The 20,338-nt window shown below is 30.7% G+C and overlaps 1 protein-coding gene and 1 long non-coding RNA gene across 2 annotated transcripts in view; one reads left to right on the forward strand and one right to left on the reverse strand.

Annotated features, from left to right (window-relative positions):
• Nucleotides 1-2,478, reverse strand: part of LOC106693517 (homeobox protein DBX1-A-like) — a 126,909-nt gene extending 124,431 nt beyond the window's left edge. The window contains exon 1 of the mRNA XM_053738931.1: nucleotides 2,280-2,478. Coding sequence (XP_053594906.1) covers nucleotides 2,280-2,462 — 183 coding nt within the window. The 5' untranslated portion in view covers nucleotides 2,463-2,478. The remainder of the gene's footprint in view (nucleotides 1-2,279) is intronic.
• LOC103568752 (uncharacterized) overlaps nucleotides 1-9,274 on the forward strand; it is a 113,793-nt gene extending 104,519 nt beyond the window's left edge. The window contains exons 2-5 of the long non-coding RNA XR_001345168.2: nucleotides 6,683-6,872; nucleotides 7,004-7,319; nucleotides 7,972-8,240; nucleotides 9,119-9,274. This is a non-coding gene — a long non-coding RNA (uncharacterized LOC103568752). The remainder of the gene's footprint in view (nucleotides 1-6,682; nucleotides 6,873-7,003; nucleotides 7,320-7,971; nucleotides 8,241-9,118) is intronic.
• Nucleotides 9,275-20,338: the final 11,064 nt, after the last annotated feature.

Consider the following 20,338-nt stretch of genomic DNA (forward strand, 5'->3'; position numbering starts at 1 on the left):
AAAATCAATTAATGGCATGAATTGAATGAAAATTAATCTACATTTTCATGTTTCGCTAAGATATTTGGTAGTTATTTTGAATTTATAATTTTTATCGATACAATCTGTTTTTCGGCTGATTCAATTTTACTAAAAACATTACTTGTATTTATTTCAGAATTTTTTTATGAAAAATAAGAATTCAACAATTCACCTCGTTTCTTCCAAATAACTCAGAAAATAATTGACCAAATGGTCCAAAAATCATACCAGTTCTTCGTCTCAATGGTCTCTGTCAACTATCCCATGATTTTATGTAACACGATCTTTAGTTTACATGATATTATCAGCAGATCAATGGAAAAAACATTGTTTTTCACATTTTTCTTGGATATTTTATATATTAACGCAATAACCTGAGTCAAAATTCATTCTAATCCTAATTTCCATCACTTACATTGATTTCTGCCTGAATACATTCATTTTGTTGAATATCATCGTAAATGAAAATTCAAAAAACTATTGTTCATTAATTATTTTCGATTCTTAAATTTTTAAGCTTCAGCATAAAACGTAGCTGGTTTGAGCTTGAAAATCTCATAAAAAACGATTGCATCCAAGAGTATTTTTGAGCTCGAAAATGTATTCACCATAATGTCTTTGAATTTACCCAGACAGCATTCAAGTCGGAATAGCTGCTTTACGACGTCTTTTTGAAGAAGACATCAAGAAGGCTTATGATGATTTCTTAAAAGTGTCATTTTTAAGAATTCTTAATTAAGAGTTCTTGAAGACTCCATAAATAAGACGTCAGTTTTTTGACGTCTAAATGTATTCTTTTTTTAACTTCTTTATGAAGTCAAAATTAGGAGCTCCTTAAAGACGTCATGGAAAATTCATAATTAAGTCTTATTTACGAAGTCAGAAAAAAGAACTCTGAGAACTCTTTTGAAAGACGTCTTACTGAGTTTGCTAGGTGGTTTAGTCGACATCTTGAGAACTTTTTAAAGACTTCTTTAAGATGTTGATGAGACGTCCAAATCATAAATAGGAACTCATTCAGAACTCATCAAGACATCATTTTTCTATCTAAGTAATGAGCTCGAAAATAGCGGGAAATTTTTGGTGCAGGCCCGTAAGGACAACCACTGCCTAGATTTTTTTTTATATGACTAGAATGCTGTGTAGAACTTAACATCATAGTACTTATGCCCGGCTAAGGGAAACCGAAGCTAAGATTTGATAGGAACGGACTCGTCGTAGTAGCTGCTGGTTCGGCACCCACACGCAAAGGATCTCTGATCCTAAGGGTTATAACATCCACCAATATTGAGCTTGCTCAATGTTTCGTTTTATAATATTATGGTAGAAAAGAAAGGATTTCGTAGCGCAAGTATGCCCAAACGGGTGAAATCTCGATCTCCGGTCGGCGGAGGTGGACTTAGGTCCCGTTACATTAATTAATTATAGTACTTATGGTTTTCTTGGAATTTTACTTTATTTATTTTTAAAACAAATGAGTAAAAATATTTTACATCTAACAGACAGAATAGGATTATTCTCAACTAAAAGTGTACTTCTTACTACAAATTAGAAAATTTTTACAAATTTGTTCTCAGAGATCTCAAAAAACTTTTAACAAAAAAATTCATCAACTATTCTAATTTGTTTTTTCATAAGACTTGCCTTCTTTTTTTATGGTGATTATACCATAAAATATAAAATATCTCTAAAACAAATACTATGCTAGAATGTGCAAGCAGATCAAATGTTATCAAATTTACTATGCTATCATATTTTTTATTGATTACACATAGCAATGTCCAAAATATGATGGCAATTTTAATTTGACTGGATTACGAACATTATTTCCTCGAATAGAATGAAATGTAAAAGAAGATTCAGCCTGCTTAAAGTTTGATTGAATAGTATAATGAAATTCAATACAATTCATATTGTTATTATTAAGTTTTGGAGCATCATTTCTTACGTTGACCAAAAAATCAAACAAAAGGTTGAATAGTAAGAAAATAAAAAAAAAAATGAACAGAGTCAAACCAAAGAAACTTTAACCTATAGTTCTAAAACCATAATGATACGATGTAAATAATAGATGAAATTAAATTTCGAACTTTTACTATGTCCTTATTTCAATTTTTACTTCTTACTTGTGTGTAACTTCTTTTATATTGAGGTATTTATATTGAGCTATAGCCCGGCTCGAGTAACTTTAACAAGGACGTTAATACATTTTATAGTGTTCAAAATGAAGACAGATAAAATAATTCGGATTAACGAACCTGTGAATCTTTGAGTCCCAATCTTTCTGCAAGTTTTTTTCGATCTGGTTTACTAATATACTTTTGAATTTGGAATCTTTTTTCTAGACCCCGCCTTTGAGTATCTGAAAACACAGCTCTTCTCATCATCCCTTTTCGCGGTCTACCACGAGCGCTTCCAGCCCAAGGAAAGCATATATTCATGTTTGCTAATTCAGTAATGTTAGGTTGCATTCCATTCGAAAATGTTCCTCCCGCTACTGTAGTGGTCCCTGATATGTGTGGTCCACCTGCTGGATTGGTTACTGCAATTTAAATTTAAAGTTTCAAAAATCGTAATGTCTTTATAATTTTAATTGAAATTCAATCGGTATATTATTAATCTATTACCATTAAAATTACTATAAATTATAAAAAAACAAAACACTTAAAACAAAGACAATTGAATTTATATTTTCGTTCAAGTTTCTGAAATGAAAAATTATCATCTAACAATTTAATATTTGAATTCAGACACAATTTCGAATATAACAAAAAAAGCGGACCAAAACGAAATTCATGTTGTAAGTTTTTAGTTTAGAAACTGCAGTTATCGATTAAATCAGTGATCGGTAGTTAAAATACAAATACTTGTTTATGATAACTTAAATTATTCATCAGAGAGTACAGAATTTTTCTATGGAAATGAAGGCAATTAAATTAGAAAAGAATACTTTTTTACAATTTGGTTGTTAAGTGATATTAAAATTATCGATGGTTTATACACACGCACGCACATCCACATATAAATGTTGACACTTGAACATCTTTCTAAAAATATTCCAAACATCTTTCTAAGACCTTAAAACGCTGATAAAAACTCATTTGAAAATTGGGTTGGGCACTATAATCTTTTGAATTTTTCGAAAATCTTCGATTTTCATAGTACACTTATCCAAAAAATTGAAGGAACAAAAAATTTTACAAATTTTATAGTGATTTTTGGAAAGCTGTATTTTCGTAAAAAAATGGTCGTATCGAAAAAATAAAAAAAAAGTGATTTGAAGCTTGAAATCTCTAGTTTGAAGATCTTTTGAGCCATGGTTATTACGTAATCATAAGAAATAGCTCGAGACAACAATTTTCTAAATTTTTTGGTTTCGTTTTTCGGGTCAACGGGGCCGGGAGAATTTTTTCCTAGAAAACCAATTTTTGGCTCGTTTGGAAAATTTATTCAGCTACAATTTGCTTTCTTTGTTTCTTTGTGCGACAATTTGGTGCTGAGATATCAGCCTTCAAATGAAAAAAGATCCTTTTGTCTTTGATTATCGATATCTCCGCGTTTACAGGACAATTGATCTCTACGCAAAATACCCCCAGACAAAAGGTCCCACGACAAAATATCCCAAAGACCCAATCCCGGTTATTTGATCAACAATAATTGATGGTATAAGTATATGTAGAGATGATGACACATGAGATGCCATTTTATGATTTATAACTGATCATTGTGCACTTAAATATCTGCCTAATAACTAGGAGCAATAATTAGTAGATATCGCGTAAGCCGAATGTGTAAATTTATCACGTTAACTCACCAAGTTATAATCGTTATCAAACTTATATATAGTTTGATAGACACCGAACAATATTAGGTTACATGCTAGATGTGCTGGTAGAATCGTCAGTGAGGCACCTCCAACACACCCTACTTCACTCCTAATACTGAAGTAACTAAAAAATTATAAATGGGTTGAACCTATAACGCTACCAACCATCTAACTGTTTTAAACAAAATCAATTACTAAGTATTTTAATTTTTATTTAATGTATAATAAGATGGCAAGTTAACAGCTATATGAACGTATACTGACGCCATCTGTGTGTACATGTAATGACTTATCAGTATCTATAGGCCACATCACCATACAAACGCATTTTAAACCTTTTAGGATACGATGTCATCGAGATCAATTGTCGGGGGATTAATCATCCGGGGGATCAGCTATTCTGTAACCATATAAAACGTGATATTAGAAGTTATTTCAATTAATTTTTAGATAGTGGAATCGGAAATGTTGGTACTAAACTGTTCAAGGAAGTAAAAACCATAAACTCAAAAGTTGATCAAAATAGTGAGGCTAATTATCCATGTAACTATGATGAACAAGTAAAATTCAATATTTTCTCTTGAATAATAACTCTAATTTTGTAACTATAGTAAATTATTGTAACGGGGTAAATTTGAATTTACCGAGTCAAAATTAAATCAAAATAAGATCTAGTATGCGTACTGTCGATCACGTGACATAACCACCCAGGGTTATCTCGGATAGGATGCGACTAGCCGACCGGAAGTGAAAATTCTAAATGCTCGTCCGTCAGTCCCAAATTAAAATAGAGAACGTGCATGTTTTGAGATTTATTTTTTTTTTAAGTTTGATTAAAGTTATCAAGAGGATTTAAAGAAAAAAATTTTTACAAATGATTTTTCGGGTAATTTTTTTAATTAAAAAATGCTTGTTGAAAATGTAAATTCAAACGTTAGTGACGTCATTATATCCGTCGAGCAAGTCATCGCATGGCGAGGTGACAAAATATCTATTGTAGTGTTGTCATTTTGAAAAAAAATATACAGTTGCTTAACAATATAGGTGCCCGCATGAAAAAGCTTTATATGTAAAAATATATATGATAAAATATATGAATATTATAATGTGATATATTGTACAATATATAAAATAATATTAATATTTTTGCCGTATTAGTATATGATAATATATTGAATAAAAATATATTGCTAGAATATATTACCAATATATTTATCAATAAATGACTTTTTTATATAGGTTTTACATATATATTTTAATATATCTTTTTTTATATTGATATATTATATTGAAAGTAGTATATTAATTAATATATAGTATTTTTTGTATTTTTTTTATATGTTTTCCAGTATACTGCAAAATATATGGTTTCCAGTATATTTAAAAATATATGGCACTTTTTTTACTTTTCTTAGGTTATTGCGATAGTTATTCAGTACATGCAAGATCAATGAAAAAAAAAAATAATAAACTTGACTTTTTTTTGTGGAATTGTGTAGAAATTGAAAAAGTATATTGAAAAAATAAAATTTTCAATATATTGCGAAAAATATAAGTTTTAATATATTGGAAAAATATAATTCCAATATACTGCGAACCATATGTTTAAACATATACATTTTTTCATATATAATCAATTATATAGAGACCATAGACCACTAATTATATGGGTCGACATATATGGAAGTATATATCAAGTATATTATATTATACTTATAAATTATATATATACTATCCATATATAGCAAGAATATATTGAGCATTATATGAGATAATATATATCAAAAAATACACAACATTGTATATGGGTCAATATATTATTATAAATATATAATCTAATATATATAAAAAACATATGTTTTTCAATATAGATATTTTTGCCGCTATATATTTATCACATACTCACCATTCATTTTTTTTTATACTTTTAACAATATATAGCTTTTCCATGCGGGTTATACTTGGTAAAAATAAATTAATTAACTTTAAAAAAAAATTCGTACGAGCAACAGAAAATTTATGACAGATACTAATTCCTTTAAAAGTGCGGAAAAATGACTTTTGACAATATAAAAAAAAATATTTCACCGAATCCACTTTCGGTAGAATTGGCGAAGTTGCTTATGTAAATCCTTCATCAACCATATTTAAATGGATTTCAAATGAATCATATAACAAATAATTAACACCTGTATTCTCAGATAAAATTTAATTTTTAGGTAGATTTCTTTAGAAATCGGCCTATTGCAATGGATCTCATGATCGAATTATCACAGAATTTTACCACCATATATCTTTTTTTAACTAGTAGAGTCAAAAAATACCATCCACTCAAAAGTTTATACATGTATGTATGTATATATATATATATATATATATATATATATATATATATATATATATATATATTAAATTGGTATTTATATATATATATATATACATACAATATACAAAATAAGTATTAATTACACTATTGTAGCTTTATTGTATTTACATATATAAGAAATCTACCTTTCCATTCCGGGTAAGGCCAGATGGCTCTTTTTTTTAGGTTAAATTTCACTTTCTTGTTATGACAAAAGAACACATGTATAGAGAAAATACAAGTGTATAGCGTGATTTTCATAGTCTCACAGCTCTGACGGATATAATGACGTCACAACCAATCATAGCTGGTCTTTTTCACATAAAAAATTTTTGAATTTTTATAATTTATTTAGTAAAAAAAAAATTTTAAGAATATACTTTTCTTTCGTTCGTTCCAAATAAATTCTTCTTTCGATTAAACAAAAATTTTTAGTGATATAAAATTAATGCAAGTTCACTATTAAGTAGGAATGGCTCGAGACCGAAGACGCCCGAAGTCGTGCGGGGAGCGAGTAATTGTAAACGGGGACCGGAACGAAAAAGGATACTTATCACCGGAACGACCGGACCAGACAGATGTTGTCTAGGCCACAGAGAGAGTAGAAGCTAACAACATCTGAACAGGCGCCATTGTCGGACGCCATTAATCGGAAATCAGGTAATTATTCACTATGGACTTGGTTTTATTATTGTGGAACCAAGCGATAAATTATTAAAATCTCTTTATCAGATACTAGGCAGGTAGCCGGTATCTCCTATGAACAATACTGATTGCGTCTGATTAAGCAGGTTGAAGGAGAAAATGGGTAGAGGAGACGAGAGATAGGAGAGAGAACGAGATAAAAGACGAGAATTAATAGGGACGGAACCAGGAACGAGACAATAATTCACAGATACGAGATAGAAGCACCAGGACAAAACGACAAACAAGGATAACCACGACAAGGACAGATTGGAAAATTTAATTGTTGTAAAATGTAATTGTAATAAAAATAATAGAATTGTGTGCGGCGTCACGCTCATACGTTGACCAGTCTAGGGTTATATCAAAATATCTAAAATTGGTACTTATAGTCAAGAAGATATCGCGGTTCTGGAAAACAGTGTAAGAATATATTAAATATTTAAGGAGTTATCGTAAATATTTGAGTCCTGATTTTTTACCGCTCTGAAATTTAAAACGCGATTTTCTTAAAATTATATTTTCAAAAACTGCTCGTGCTATAACTTTGATAATTATTGATTGATTTAGCTGATATTTTGTGAGGCTTTTCTCTACATCATCAATGAAAGGATGTACCTAAAATTTTAAAGATTTCGTCGAAAAAAAAATACTTTTTGGGATAAAAAATGTCAGGAAAACAGTACAACCTTTTTTTTTTCTTTTTTTTTTTTTTTTTTAATGAGCTTACGTAATTTTTTCATTTTATATTTTTTCATTATTTAAAGTTTATCCTATCTGTGCATATGTTAAAAATGTAAAGAAAATTTTTTCTTCCTTTTCACATCAATAGAAAAAAGTGACAAGAACAGCTCTTTTGGAACTTACGCTAGGTACCTGAAAAAAATTTTCACGGAAGCACTATTTTCTGAAATCAGAAGAAATTATTTTTGGACTCTGCAAAGTTTAAATAGAATAACGCTTAATATCAAAACGATATGATTATTTTATCATCTATAAAAGAAACTTATGAAGAACGACTTATGTTCAACCATCTAAAGTGATTTAGCCCCGAAAATTATTCTATAATTTACAGGTCGAACTTGGACATGCAGGAAGCAACTTTTTTTTTTCTATTGAAATGTTGGAAAGCTGCAGACGCTCAAACATCATTTACATCCATGGGAACTTCTTTTGTAAAATCAGTTTTTAGTAGTGAAGAAATCTTGAACAGTAATTTGAGAGGAAAAAGAAGTAGCATTAACGTAGATGCACCTGTACGACCTGCATTAGATCCTATAAAACTGGCAGCAATTAAAAGTAAAAAAAAAACAAAAAGACACTGCTTTCTTTGTAATTAAAAGGGTAAGGCAGAAGACGGTTAATTGAGGAAGAAATACTTTGATAATTTTTATTTAAATCATAATAATTTTTCCGAACATGAATAAAAACTGACAGTTTAGAATATGTCAATTTTTTAAATCAGGAGTAACTTCTGAAAAGTAAATTTATCGAAAAACCATAAGAAACCTCTTTTCTACAGTGTTCAATTTCCTACAAGAATACGTATTGTGCTTGCCAACACATTGCTTAGAAGACAATATATAAAATTCCAAAGTTTAAAAAACATTTTTTGTAACAGACACTTGAAATGTACGACATTTAGCACCTATAACTGGCAGCTAAAAATATAAGATAAGATACAGCTGGTAAAAAAGATACCTAATATTTCTAATAGTGACGTCATCAACGGATCAAAAAAATATTTTTTGGTTACACGGGCGATAGCAAACGACTAAAAAATATCGAAGTAGCTCAACGAGCCATCTTTTGACAAAATTTATTACCATTTCAATTCGTACACTTGCCGACTTCTCTCTCATTTTTAACAAATACTCAAAACAATCTTACCAAATAAATAGGCGCGGATTTATAACCTGCCATTTATAAGCACTAACTGTAGTACATTTCAAATATCTGTCACAAAAACTAATGTATTTATCTAGTACAATTGAGTCTAAGACGCTCGTGTGTTAGTACCCTTGCCTTCGGCTTGGGCATCAATCTTCACACCTTGCGTCTTAAACACGATCGCACTCGATAGATAAACTACTATTTCCGTTTAATCTACCAATGCAGTTCTATGAAATTTATCTAAAAAATAATAATTTTTCCGTAGATAATAGTCTGAGAACCGGTTTAACATTCTCGATAGATAATTTTTTTTTTTTTTTTTTTTTCAGAAACTGTAAGTAATAAGTTTGAGAAGTTCAAAAGAGGATATTCTGAAACAGGAATAAATAGTATGCTGAATGAAAAGCGCCGTAAAAATCAATAGCAACTTAATAAAGTTAATCAAGCTGAAGGCAATAAATAACATATGCTTTTCAAATAAACCGTTTCTTTGTAACTAATATCACGTAATAATTCGAAATTAATAAATATTTGGTAGTTATGTTATAATAGTAAATACATAGTAATGTTTGACTTACGTACGTAGGATTCAACCTTTCAATTTTATGTTCGAGCACGATAAGTAAATTTTTTATCTTTATTTACTCATTAGCACAATCATCTACGCAAAATCTGCAATTGCACGATTCATGATGCGAAAACTTAGAGAGTGCTCTACGATTGAATTTTTTTTTTTTTGCAAAGAAATGAGCATTATGAATCGTTCACTTTCTTATCATTATCCACTAACATGCCAATGTTTATCGAATTCCGAATATTAATTTTGCGACTGACATGACTACCCTAATAGTTCATTAAAACTTTTCTTAAGAAACTTCCTTATACTGAATAAAAAATAACATTAACTGAAACATAATCACTATATACATTTTTTCTACTTGACGTGAAAAATTCGTAAAAAAAGATAGTACGAGGGCACACACATTACAAAATATAGACAGAGTATCCCAAAAGTACAGCCCAAACTTTAAACATAGGTAGAAGATAAAATTCTGAGACAAAAAGTCCTCTACCATTTTTTCACCTGACGAACAGGTTATAACCGGTGGCCAAGTCGCTGGGCTAGCTCTTGTCCTGGCCTAAGGTTACTTTAATTAACTTAAAGTAATTTATTTTGTGATCTGGAGGGGGGAGGGGCTTGCTTCGTTCCCTTGAAATCTGAGCTTATTAACCCTTTCCCGGCTCGGAGTATCGGTGAGTCTAGGTGTGAGTCATGTGGAGATAGAGCCAATGAAAGTCCGTCGTAAGTCTGTATGAGTGAAAGTTTAGATGTGGTAGTGTAGAGGAGCACCCCCTTCTACCATTTTTCCGGCCCCCTCTCTAAAAAATAGCCTATAGCTCTCTCCTTTTAAAAATAAGACATACGATTCAAATTAAGAGTAGGGATTCAAGGTCGACCGGGAAAGAGTTAATTATGAAAGAAAAGGACCTGGTAGTTTATTAACTGAAAGATTTTATTTTACATTATCAACGGGAAAATATTATATTTATTTAACCAAATATTTATTTTACAACATGAAAGTGTCCCCAATAGAATTAATTAGAATTAAATTTGTAGCAATTAAGAATTAAATAGATTTTACGTGGGACGAGACCAAGCATAAAATTCTGATTGGGGAAAACGGAATCCCACTTACGCTGTACCTTACTGCGTGCTCCATCCTTGTAGTTGTAGGTGCAAAATGATCCTCAATAAGCGTAGGCAGCAAACATGGCAGCAACAATATAGGCCTAATCTTCGGAGGTAGAAAACCCAAGAAATGAACAGCAACGATGCGGTAACACTCTCAAATTTTATCGGCACAATCCAATTTAATTCTAACTTTACCAAATGACGGCGTGTAGAAATTTGACTTGAAATATATTTCTGTGCACTGTAAAAAATAAGGTAATGACATCAAACTCTCCAGGAGTTTGAAGAATTTCCTCTTCAGTGAAACCAAATTCGTTCGAACCAACAAAAACTAGTTTGTCTCAAGAAAATCATTTTTATTGAATTAAAATCTCTATTCACTGATAGAAGAATTTATTAAATGTTAATAAATTCATTTGTTTGGATGCAATAATTTAATTTACTGAATACAAATTAATATTTCTTAACATTTAATAAATATTTCTTTGGAATAAAAGTATATTTATTAACAGTTAAAAAATATGCATTCCCTCGCGGTTTTGAATCACCCTGGAAACACGGTGGAATCACGGTGGATCCACGGTGGTTACACGGTGGGTTTTTTATCATGTTATCACCATGATTCCACGGTGGTTACACGGTGTACCCACCGTGATTCCACGTACACCACGTAATCACTGCGGATACACCGTGGAATCACCGTGAGTATACCGTGTAACCATCGTGGAAACACCGTGTAACCACCGTATATACACAGTGATAAAATGGCACAAACCCACCCTGTAACCACCCTGGATCCACCATGATTCCACCGTGTTACCACTCCCGGGGTGTTTCCATGCTGTCTCCAGGCTGATTCAAAACCGTCACGGTTAATAATTAACAAATATTTATTAACAGTTAATAAATTACTTTTGGGGTGAATGTGTCTTTTTTACGGTGCGCCGTAAAGATCGTTCATAAACAAATAACGCTATAACCCTTCTTAACAAAGATATGATACTGAATTCTGAACATAAACACATGAAACGAATATTAATTATAAATATTTTTAAATTCTTTTAATTTATATTACCCTAATAATTTTCACCGCAAAAAAAAAAACTGTAATTTATTACAACTATTTTTTTATGATTCATTCCATTTTCTCTATTTTTTCTATAAGGAAACTATAAATCTATCTCATCTAATTAAATTTTATTATTTATTGAAGTTCTGAAGTTACAAAAAGTGTTAAAGTAAAGCTTTTATGCTTACTTTTTATTCAACTTTCTTAATAAATGATTTATTAACCGTTAATAAATATTTATTAAGAATTAACGAATATTTATTAATAGTTAATTGTCTTTAATAAATGATTTATCAATTATTAATAAATATTTATTAACTGTTAATAAATATTTATTAACTGTTAATGAATCGCATTTAATAATGGATTTATTAACTGTTAATAAATATTTGACAAAAATATAAATGTATTCGTTACAAAATATCGAACTATATTTGAATGAAAGTCTTTATGTTATCGATTCGATAAAAAAATTTATTTATAAAAAGAGTCACATATTTATTTCGCTTAGATCAATCTATAAGCAGTTGACTGTATATATCCATTCAATATGAAAACAAAGTACTAGAAGCACAACAAAACTAAAATTTTCCTGCTGGTTCCGTAGCGTAGCGGTAACATGTCTGACCCTCGCGCGTAAGGTGCTGAGTTCAAATCCTCCGGATGGTGATATTGAAATTATTTAAATATAAAAGCAATATTTATTTGATTCAGATTACTGATTTTTTGGATCAATCCAAAATAGCAATTTGAAATAATTAGATTTTTTTTGAATCAATTGCAAAGAGAGTTTCTGCGGACCTAAAAAGATGTTACTTTTAACACTAAAATTCATTTGCTTTAATAAAATTTTGACTTCACTGAAAATTCATACCTTAAATCACCTTACGATTTACATTGAGTGAAATTTAAACTGATTCATATAAAACAAAAATCATTATTGTATCAACAGCATAAATGACTTGAGCTAATTTCTATTTTTTTTTACTGAAAAAAGTTATGGAGTCATATCAAACACCATAGAATTAGCTCAAACGATTCGGTACCTTCCCTCAAGAAACTCTCAGCTGGAGCAAAGTATACTGTCAAACGTAGAGGGTGGTAGACTCAATCGTTTGACACGCTTGACTGTATCCAAACGCTCGGAGTACTTGAACCAAACGAATCTGGTTTGATGTTAGGAATCTTTTTTTACGGTGGGACTAATTCAAACGTTCTTCAAATAATATTTTAACATTAATCATTGTGGCTATTAATACCAGACGACCAAACTCAAGTAAATACAATAAATTAAATAAAACTCGTCACTGGGACTAAATGACTAAATATGACTAGACTTATCGTTAAGCCGGCTCAAATAAATTGTACTGAGCTCTGATTGTAGAGTCGAGACCACGCCAAAAGTTTAGAGGGCAACTAAGGATTTTTTTAACTTCCCGCTAAGAAAATCGACGATTTTCAAAAATTTCGGGAAGTTATTGTTTTCACCCCGATTTTCGAAAATCGAGTTTTCACCAGATGTCGACGTTTTGAGGTCCTAGGAAGCTATTCTGACTATTTTCAGAATGATGTCCGAGTGTGTGTGTGTATGTGTGTGTGTGTGTGTGTGTGTGTGTGTGTGTGTGTGTGTGTGTGTGTGTGTGTGTGTGTGTGTGTGTGTGTGTGTGTGTGTGTGTGTGTATGTAAACTCTTTGTAACTTTTGAACTAATGAATCGATTTGGATGGTTGAGGTGGCAATCGAAAGAGCTTATTGGCCTTCAACTTTTCTGAAAATTTCAGATTATTTGATCGAATAGACTCGAAAATATTGGCGAATTACGAAAAAAAAAAATTTTTTTTTTTAGTTTTTTATTGATTTCTCAAAAACGACTTATACGATCGACTTCAAAATCTAATCAGCTCTAGTACTCAATAAAACGCGTCGATTGCTATCTCAAACATCAAAATCAGATAATTCGTTCGAGAGTTATCGCGGGAGAAAGAAATGGTGAAAAACGGTTTTTTCTAAATATTTTCGAAACGACTGACGCGATCGATTTCAAATTTTAATCAGCTCTAGAACTCAATAAAACGCGCCGATTGCCACGTCAACTATCAAAATCGATCGATTAGTTCAAAAGATATCGGCGTTGAAAAGTTAAAAAAATAACATTTTATGTTATTTTTTCCGGATAAATCAGAATATGACGTACTAAAATGTGCCTGATATCATACCAACTCATCTTTTTTATGGTTTCTTTCGATCATATAATGTCATCGAACTTGGTTTTCAGTTTAAATCATATTATCAACAAAAAAATCGATAAAACGTAGTTTTTAATATTTTTTCGGATATTTCGTATTTTATTGTTTCTTACATGAGTCAAAATTTATTTAAATTTTGATTTTGATCCCCGACATTGATTTCTGCCTCAATACACTTATTTTACTAAACAAAATCAGGAACTAAATTTTAAAAACCGCTTCATTGATGATTTTCGATTCTTAAATTTTCAAACTTCAGCATAACAGGTAACTTGTTAGAGCTTGAAAAGATCATAAAAAAACAATTGCATGTGATAGCATTTTCGAGCTCGAAGAGCTCGAAAATATATCTCCACTAATGTTTTCGAGCTCTTTGAGGTCGAAAACAGCGGGAAGTTTCGGGGCTGGCCCGCAGGGTCAACCGACAGACCGATTTTTTTTACAAAAATCCACTTCCATAAAAATAAAAAAAAATAAATTTTTTTTTTCTTATCAACTCGCTGGCAGTCAGCTGACTGCCAACAGTTGAGAGGGCAACTGAGGATTTTTTTTTTTATAAACAAGTCGCCAAAAAACCATCGCCGCTTTTTTTTCAGTCAGTATAATTTTTTCGATTCTTCAATATACTATGTTTACTTTTTTGTCAGAATTTTGACGCTGCGTCCAAGGTATTCGCTGTCTTTATCTCGTGCCATTAAATGTTTTTTCTCTCTTTTTATGGTTTTAATTTCTTTTTGAAATTAATTGATGCGTACTGTTTGCAAAACGGTAGTCTTTATTGAATCTTTAGTAACGACACTACGTTTCGCTATGCCTCTTGAAAATCAGTATTCAGCTTCTGCTGGACTGAATTTTTATAAAAAAATCCTCCTTCCCTCTCAACTGTTGGCAGTCGGCTTACTGCCAGTCAGTTGATAAGAAAAAAAAAATTTTTAACGTCCCGCTAAGAAAATTGTAAATTTTCAAAAATTGGGGAAGTTATTAGTTTACCAGTAAAGAAGTTTTGAGGTCCTAGGAAGCTATTCTATGTTCAAAATGATGTCCGTGTGTCCGTGTGTGTGTGTGGGGGGGGGGGGGGGCGAGTAGACTCGAAGATAATTGACAATTACAAAAAAAAAAAATTTTTTTTTTTGGTTTTTTTTAATTTCTCGATAACGATTTTAACGATCGATTCCAAAATTTAATCAGCTCTAGAACTTGATAAGACGCGTCAATTGCCGCCTCAACTATATCAATCGGTTCGAGAGATGTCTTCGGAGAAAGAACTGGTAAAAAACGGGTTTTCACGAATAATTTTGAAATAACTGAATCAAACATTTTTCCTTTATGTATCGTTTTCTTTGTATCGATTATCTTTCTTTTAATTACACTATCGTACCGTTTTTTTAAATGAGTAGTCCATTTTTTACGAAATTTGAAAAATTTTTGTATTTAAATAACAACCTTTCCATTCCAGGTAAGGCTGGATGACTCTTTTTTGAACTTCCCGCTAAGAAAATCGACGATTTCAAAAAAAAATTCGGGAAGTTATTAGTTTCACCCCGATTTTCAAAAATCGAGTTTTCATCATATGTCGACGTTTGAAGGTCCTAGTGTTACGATCTCATCCCCTTTCAGACTTGTTAAAAGCATCCGTGATTAAACGACTGAATTCGATCGAATTAATCAGAATTGAATTTTTAATTCTATTTAATTCAGATAAATTCCGTTAATTCGGTACGTAACTTAAAAATGAATTCTGTCTAATTCGGCAGGAAAACCAGAATTTGTCCAAATTAAAACGAATTTAAATAATTATATTCAGATTAATTCTGATTAATTCGAAAATAATTCTCCGATTTCTAATTCTGAATCCGAATTAAACTGAATTAAAACGAGTTTGAAATTTTTAAATAGGTTTTATTCTGTTTAACTCAAATTCAAATTTTCAATTCTGTTTTGCAGAATTCGACGGAATATAACAGAATTAAAATTTTTAATTCGGTCAAATTCAGTTGTTTAATCAGGAATGAGTTGCCCTGCTGATGAATTTCTCCGTTCCTCACCAGCAGGCCCAGTGTGTGGGAGCATAACTGACTGACTCCCGAAAAATTATTAATAGTCCAATTAGAATATTTGTTTGCTCACGCTTTTTTATTGTGCATAAAAATCGGTTGATTAGTTTGTAAGCTAGAAAATTCTAAAAAAAAAGAAGTTTTTTCCCGTGTTATTTAAATGGACAATAGAAAAATTTATTGAGGCAAACCTTATTAATATCATTGTTAAGAGCCCGGATTGGTACTAAAATTTTTATTTATAGTTGTACTTTCAATTTTTGGATAACATAAAAAAAAAAAATTTGTTTTTTTTTTGAAACACCCTAATACACACATATATAAATTTTTTTATGAATGGTATTTTCGAACCCTACTCAGCCAATTATGATAGGTTATGACAAAATTCCTTGAAAAATCGATCATAAAATCAAATACAATAGCTAGATTTTTAAAAAATCTGCCTAAAAAAAGTGATAGTAAAAAAACTCGGTTTTTTAATTATTCTCATTATTGTTATATCAAAACAATTTACATCCAATGTAAAAGTAATTATTTTTTTCGAAATAACATTTTTTATAAAAAAAAGTACGGTGCATTACGTCAGAGGAGTAATTAAAAAAAATTTAGAAAAGATTGATCCTTTCAGCTGAATTCGAAAACCTTTTTGCTATTTTCAAGCTCGAAGAGCTCAAAAACATCGCCATTATACATTTTTGAGCTCTCTAAGCTGAAAAAAGTTTTGTACTGATAGATAAAGTAAAAGCATGGTCGATCCTACTAACTAAATCATGAATTATTTGTTGCATTTAACTTATTAAAGTTGAAATGATGATTATACTACCCAATTAAGAAAATCTCATAGAATCCATTAGGATCTCATCAATTTTCATATAAGTTTCATGATAATGAATGATTTCTTTGACAAAGTACAATAGTCAAATGTGAGCATTATATATACAGCAATGATAATCTTTTTTCTCTAATAGGGTATGAGTGTGTGTACTGGTCAAAAACTTTGATTTTTACTTAGGTATGTATGTATGTGATTAAAATGATTAAATTTTACAATATTCTAAAAATCTGTAATAATCTACTAAAATAAAATTTAATTGATATAAAGTATAACCAATCGAAAATAATTGATACATTTAGGTGATATACTGAAAAAAATAAATATTTGTCCCAAATAAATCAATTTATTTGTGGCTTTTTTTCGAATATTTCTTAATGACAAATAAATATATTAGGTACAAATAAATATGATAGTTGATTCAGATAATTTTATAATTTAACAGAAATATATAATTTCTTTGTGGTAAGTAATTAATATATTTGTGGTAAAGATATTAAATTTGTGACAAATAAACTAAAATTTGGCGATACTATACATATATTTGAAGCCTTCTTATTTATTTGTAGCAATTGGATCATTTCTTTACCACAATTAAATCACTTATTTCACGCAATTGAACTACTTAAATATATTATATCTTTCTCACAATTAAATATTTATTTCGCCATATCTATATATACGATATCTTTGGCTTAAATAAATCTTACTTGACTCAAATAATTCTTTAAAAAATAAAAAATTTTTTTTCAGTTATTTTTAAATTTTTCAAAATGGCTCAATTCGATTCCAAAATCTAATCAGCTTTAGCATTCACCTAATAAACACGTCGAGCAAAATCTATTCAGCTTTAGCATTCACCACAATAAAACTCGTCGATTGCTGCCTCAACCATCTCAATCAGTTTATTTGTTCAAGAGAAACCGTTAACGAAAGAATTCAAAACAATTTTTTTTTTTAGTTTTTTTGAAACTTCTCAAAAACGACTAGATAAATCAATTTCAAAATCTAATCAGCTCCAGAACTGAATAAAACGCGTCTATTGCCACCTCAACCGCCTCACTCGGTCAATTATTTTGAGAGGCATCATTGAAGAAAAAATCGGTCTGTCGGTCGACCCTGCGGGCCAGCCCCAAAACTTCCCGCTGTTTTCGAGCTCAAAGAAATCGAAAATATTAATGTGACTATATTTTCAAGCCCTTCGAGCTCGAAAATCTTATTGCATGCGATTGTTTTTTTATGAGTTTTTCAAACTCAAACAAGTTACGCTTTATGCTAAAGTTTAAAAGTTTAAGAATCGCAAATCATTAATGAGCAAGCGGTTTTTAAATTTTAATACCCGATTATGTCCAATAAACTAAATATATTGATGCAGAAATCAATGTCAGTGATCAAAATCAAGATTTGAATTAGTTTTGGCTTAGGTCAAATCAATAATATATAAAATATCTGAGAAAATGATTAAAAACTGCGTTTTTTCAATTTTTTCGTTGATAATATGGTTTAAACTACAGAAAAAGTTTGATGGCATTATATGATGATCAAGAGAGACCATAAAGAGGAAAAGTTTGTAAGATTTTAGATACATTTTAGTACTGTACATTTTGACTTATCTGAAAAAAATAACATAGGATGTTATTTTTTTAACTTTTCAACACTGATACCTTTTGAACTAATCAACCGATTTTGACATTTGAGGCGGCAATAGGCGCGCCTTATTAAATTCTAGAGCTGATTCGAATTTAAAAGCAATCGATTCAGCCGTTTTGAAGATATTTGAAAAAAAAACATTTTTTACCATTTCTTCCTTCAACGATATCTCTCGAAAAAATTAACCGATTGAGATGGTTAAGGTGGCATTCTAAAAAAAAAATTTTTTTTTTTTTTCGTAAGTCGCCAATATTTTCGAGTCTACTTGATCAAACAATCTGAAATTTTCAGGAACGTTGATGGCCAACAAGCTCTTTCAATCGCTGCCTTAAACATCCAAATCGATTCATTAGTTAAAAAGTTATAGACCATTCACACACATACATAGATACAGACACTCGGACGTCATTCGGAAAATAGTCAGAATAGCTTCCTAGGACCTCAAAACGTCGACATCTGATGAAAACTCGATTTTCGAAAATCGGGGTGAAAACAATAACTTCCCGAAATTTTTGAAAATCGTCCATTTTCTAAGCGGGAAGTTAAAAAGGGTAAAAAACGGTTTTTTTCGAAAACAACGGCACAGAAAAGGATTTTCGAACTCGAAGAGCTTGAAAATGTATTCACGACAATGTTTTCGAACTCACAGAGCTCGAAAATTGCGGGAAGTTGTAGGGCTGGCCCACAGGGTCAACCGATAGACCGACTTTTTTAAATACTTTTCAATCACTAAATAGCAACTAAATTACATTTTATATAGAGATGTAGAAGAATTTAAAAGTATCATAATTTTCAAATACTTTCAAATTCTTTTTAATCACTAAATAATACTTAAATTTCGATTTATGCAGAGATTTAGAGAAATTTAAAAATTGTCAATTTTTCGAATACTTTTAAATAACTTTCAATCACTAAATAATAGTGAAATTCCGGTCGGTAGAGCGATTTAGGGTGATTCAGAAGTACTCTAGTTTCTTGAATACTTACGAATATTTTTCAATCACTGAAAAAGTTTTTAATCGATTTAAATACTTTTCAATTTTTATTGAGAATTTAGAAAGATTAAAAAACATTAAAATTTTCAAAAATATTTTCTAAACACTTTTCTTAATCAGGGTATAGAAATTCAATTCATTCAATAAGCATTGAATAAGCTTGTATAGCAAGGACTTGTTTTGACTTTGTTTAATGCTTATAACCCATGTAGGAACCGTCAGGCATACAACAATGCCGATGACTGGCCTATTAATGGCTTGCAATCATTGGCCGATGATCAAAATACCAGTATTGGAGCATTACTGTTTGATAAGTGGCCCCTGGACTTTGTATCGAAATCGCCAGTGATACACTTGGCCAGTCATTTAGCCAATGGTTGCCCGATCAATAGGTAACCTTGGTTGGCCGATGATCGAATTACATTAAAGGGCCAGTAATATTCGATAGCCGGCCCAGGAATTTCGTATCAAAGGCATTGGTTAAACAATCGACCAGTCATCCAGCCGATGGTAGACCGATCAATGATTATTGATGGATTGCCAATGATTAAAAAACATTCTTAACCCAGTCGTAAGCTACAGAATGCTGATAGTATTTTTAATATTTTATTAAAAATATCAAAAATATTTAAATATTCATTAAATATTTAATAAATATTACATAAGGTTCCCGCGGGTAATAAGGCCTGTCGAGTAATGAGGCCTAAGTAGCAGAAAGGATATTTAAAATAATCACCTCCGCTAAAGGCTACTCTAGTAGAAGGGACTTGCGTAGAGATGTTACGACAAATTTATAGAGCCCCGATACCACGTTCCTTGTCTTCTATATTTCATCATCCATATGCTAGTGTAGCGCAGAAGAAATTATAAAAAACAATCTAGTCTTCTGACTTGTAGAAAGGATACTGATAGTTTTAAGTGCTGTTGAGTAAAGCAATCTGGTCTTCTGACTCTTAAAAAGTATCGTTGCTAAATTTAAGTGATGATTCATCTCTAATACCAATTTTATCA

The sequence above is a fragment of the Microplitis demolitor genome, chromosome 5 (genome assembly GCF_026212275.2).
Source record: "Microplitis demolitor isolate Queensland-Clemson2020A chromosome 5, iyMicDemo2.1a, whole genome shotgun sequence".
In the NCBI taxonomy this organism is placed as follows: Eukaryota; Metazoa; Arthropoda; class Insecta; order Hymenoptera; family Braconidae; genus Microplitis; species Microplitis demolitor.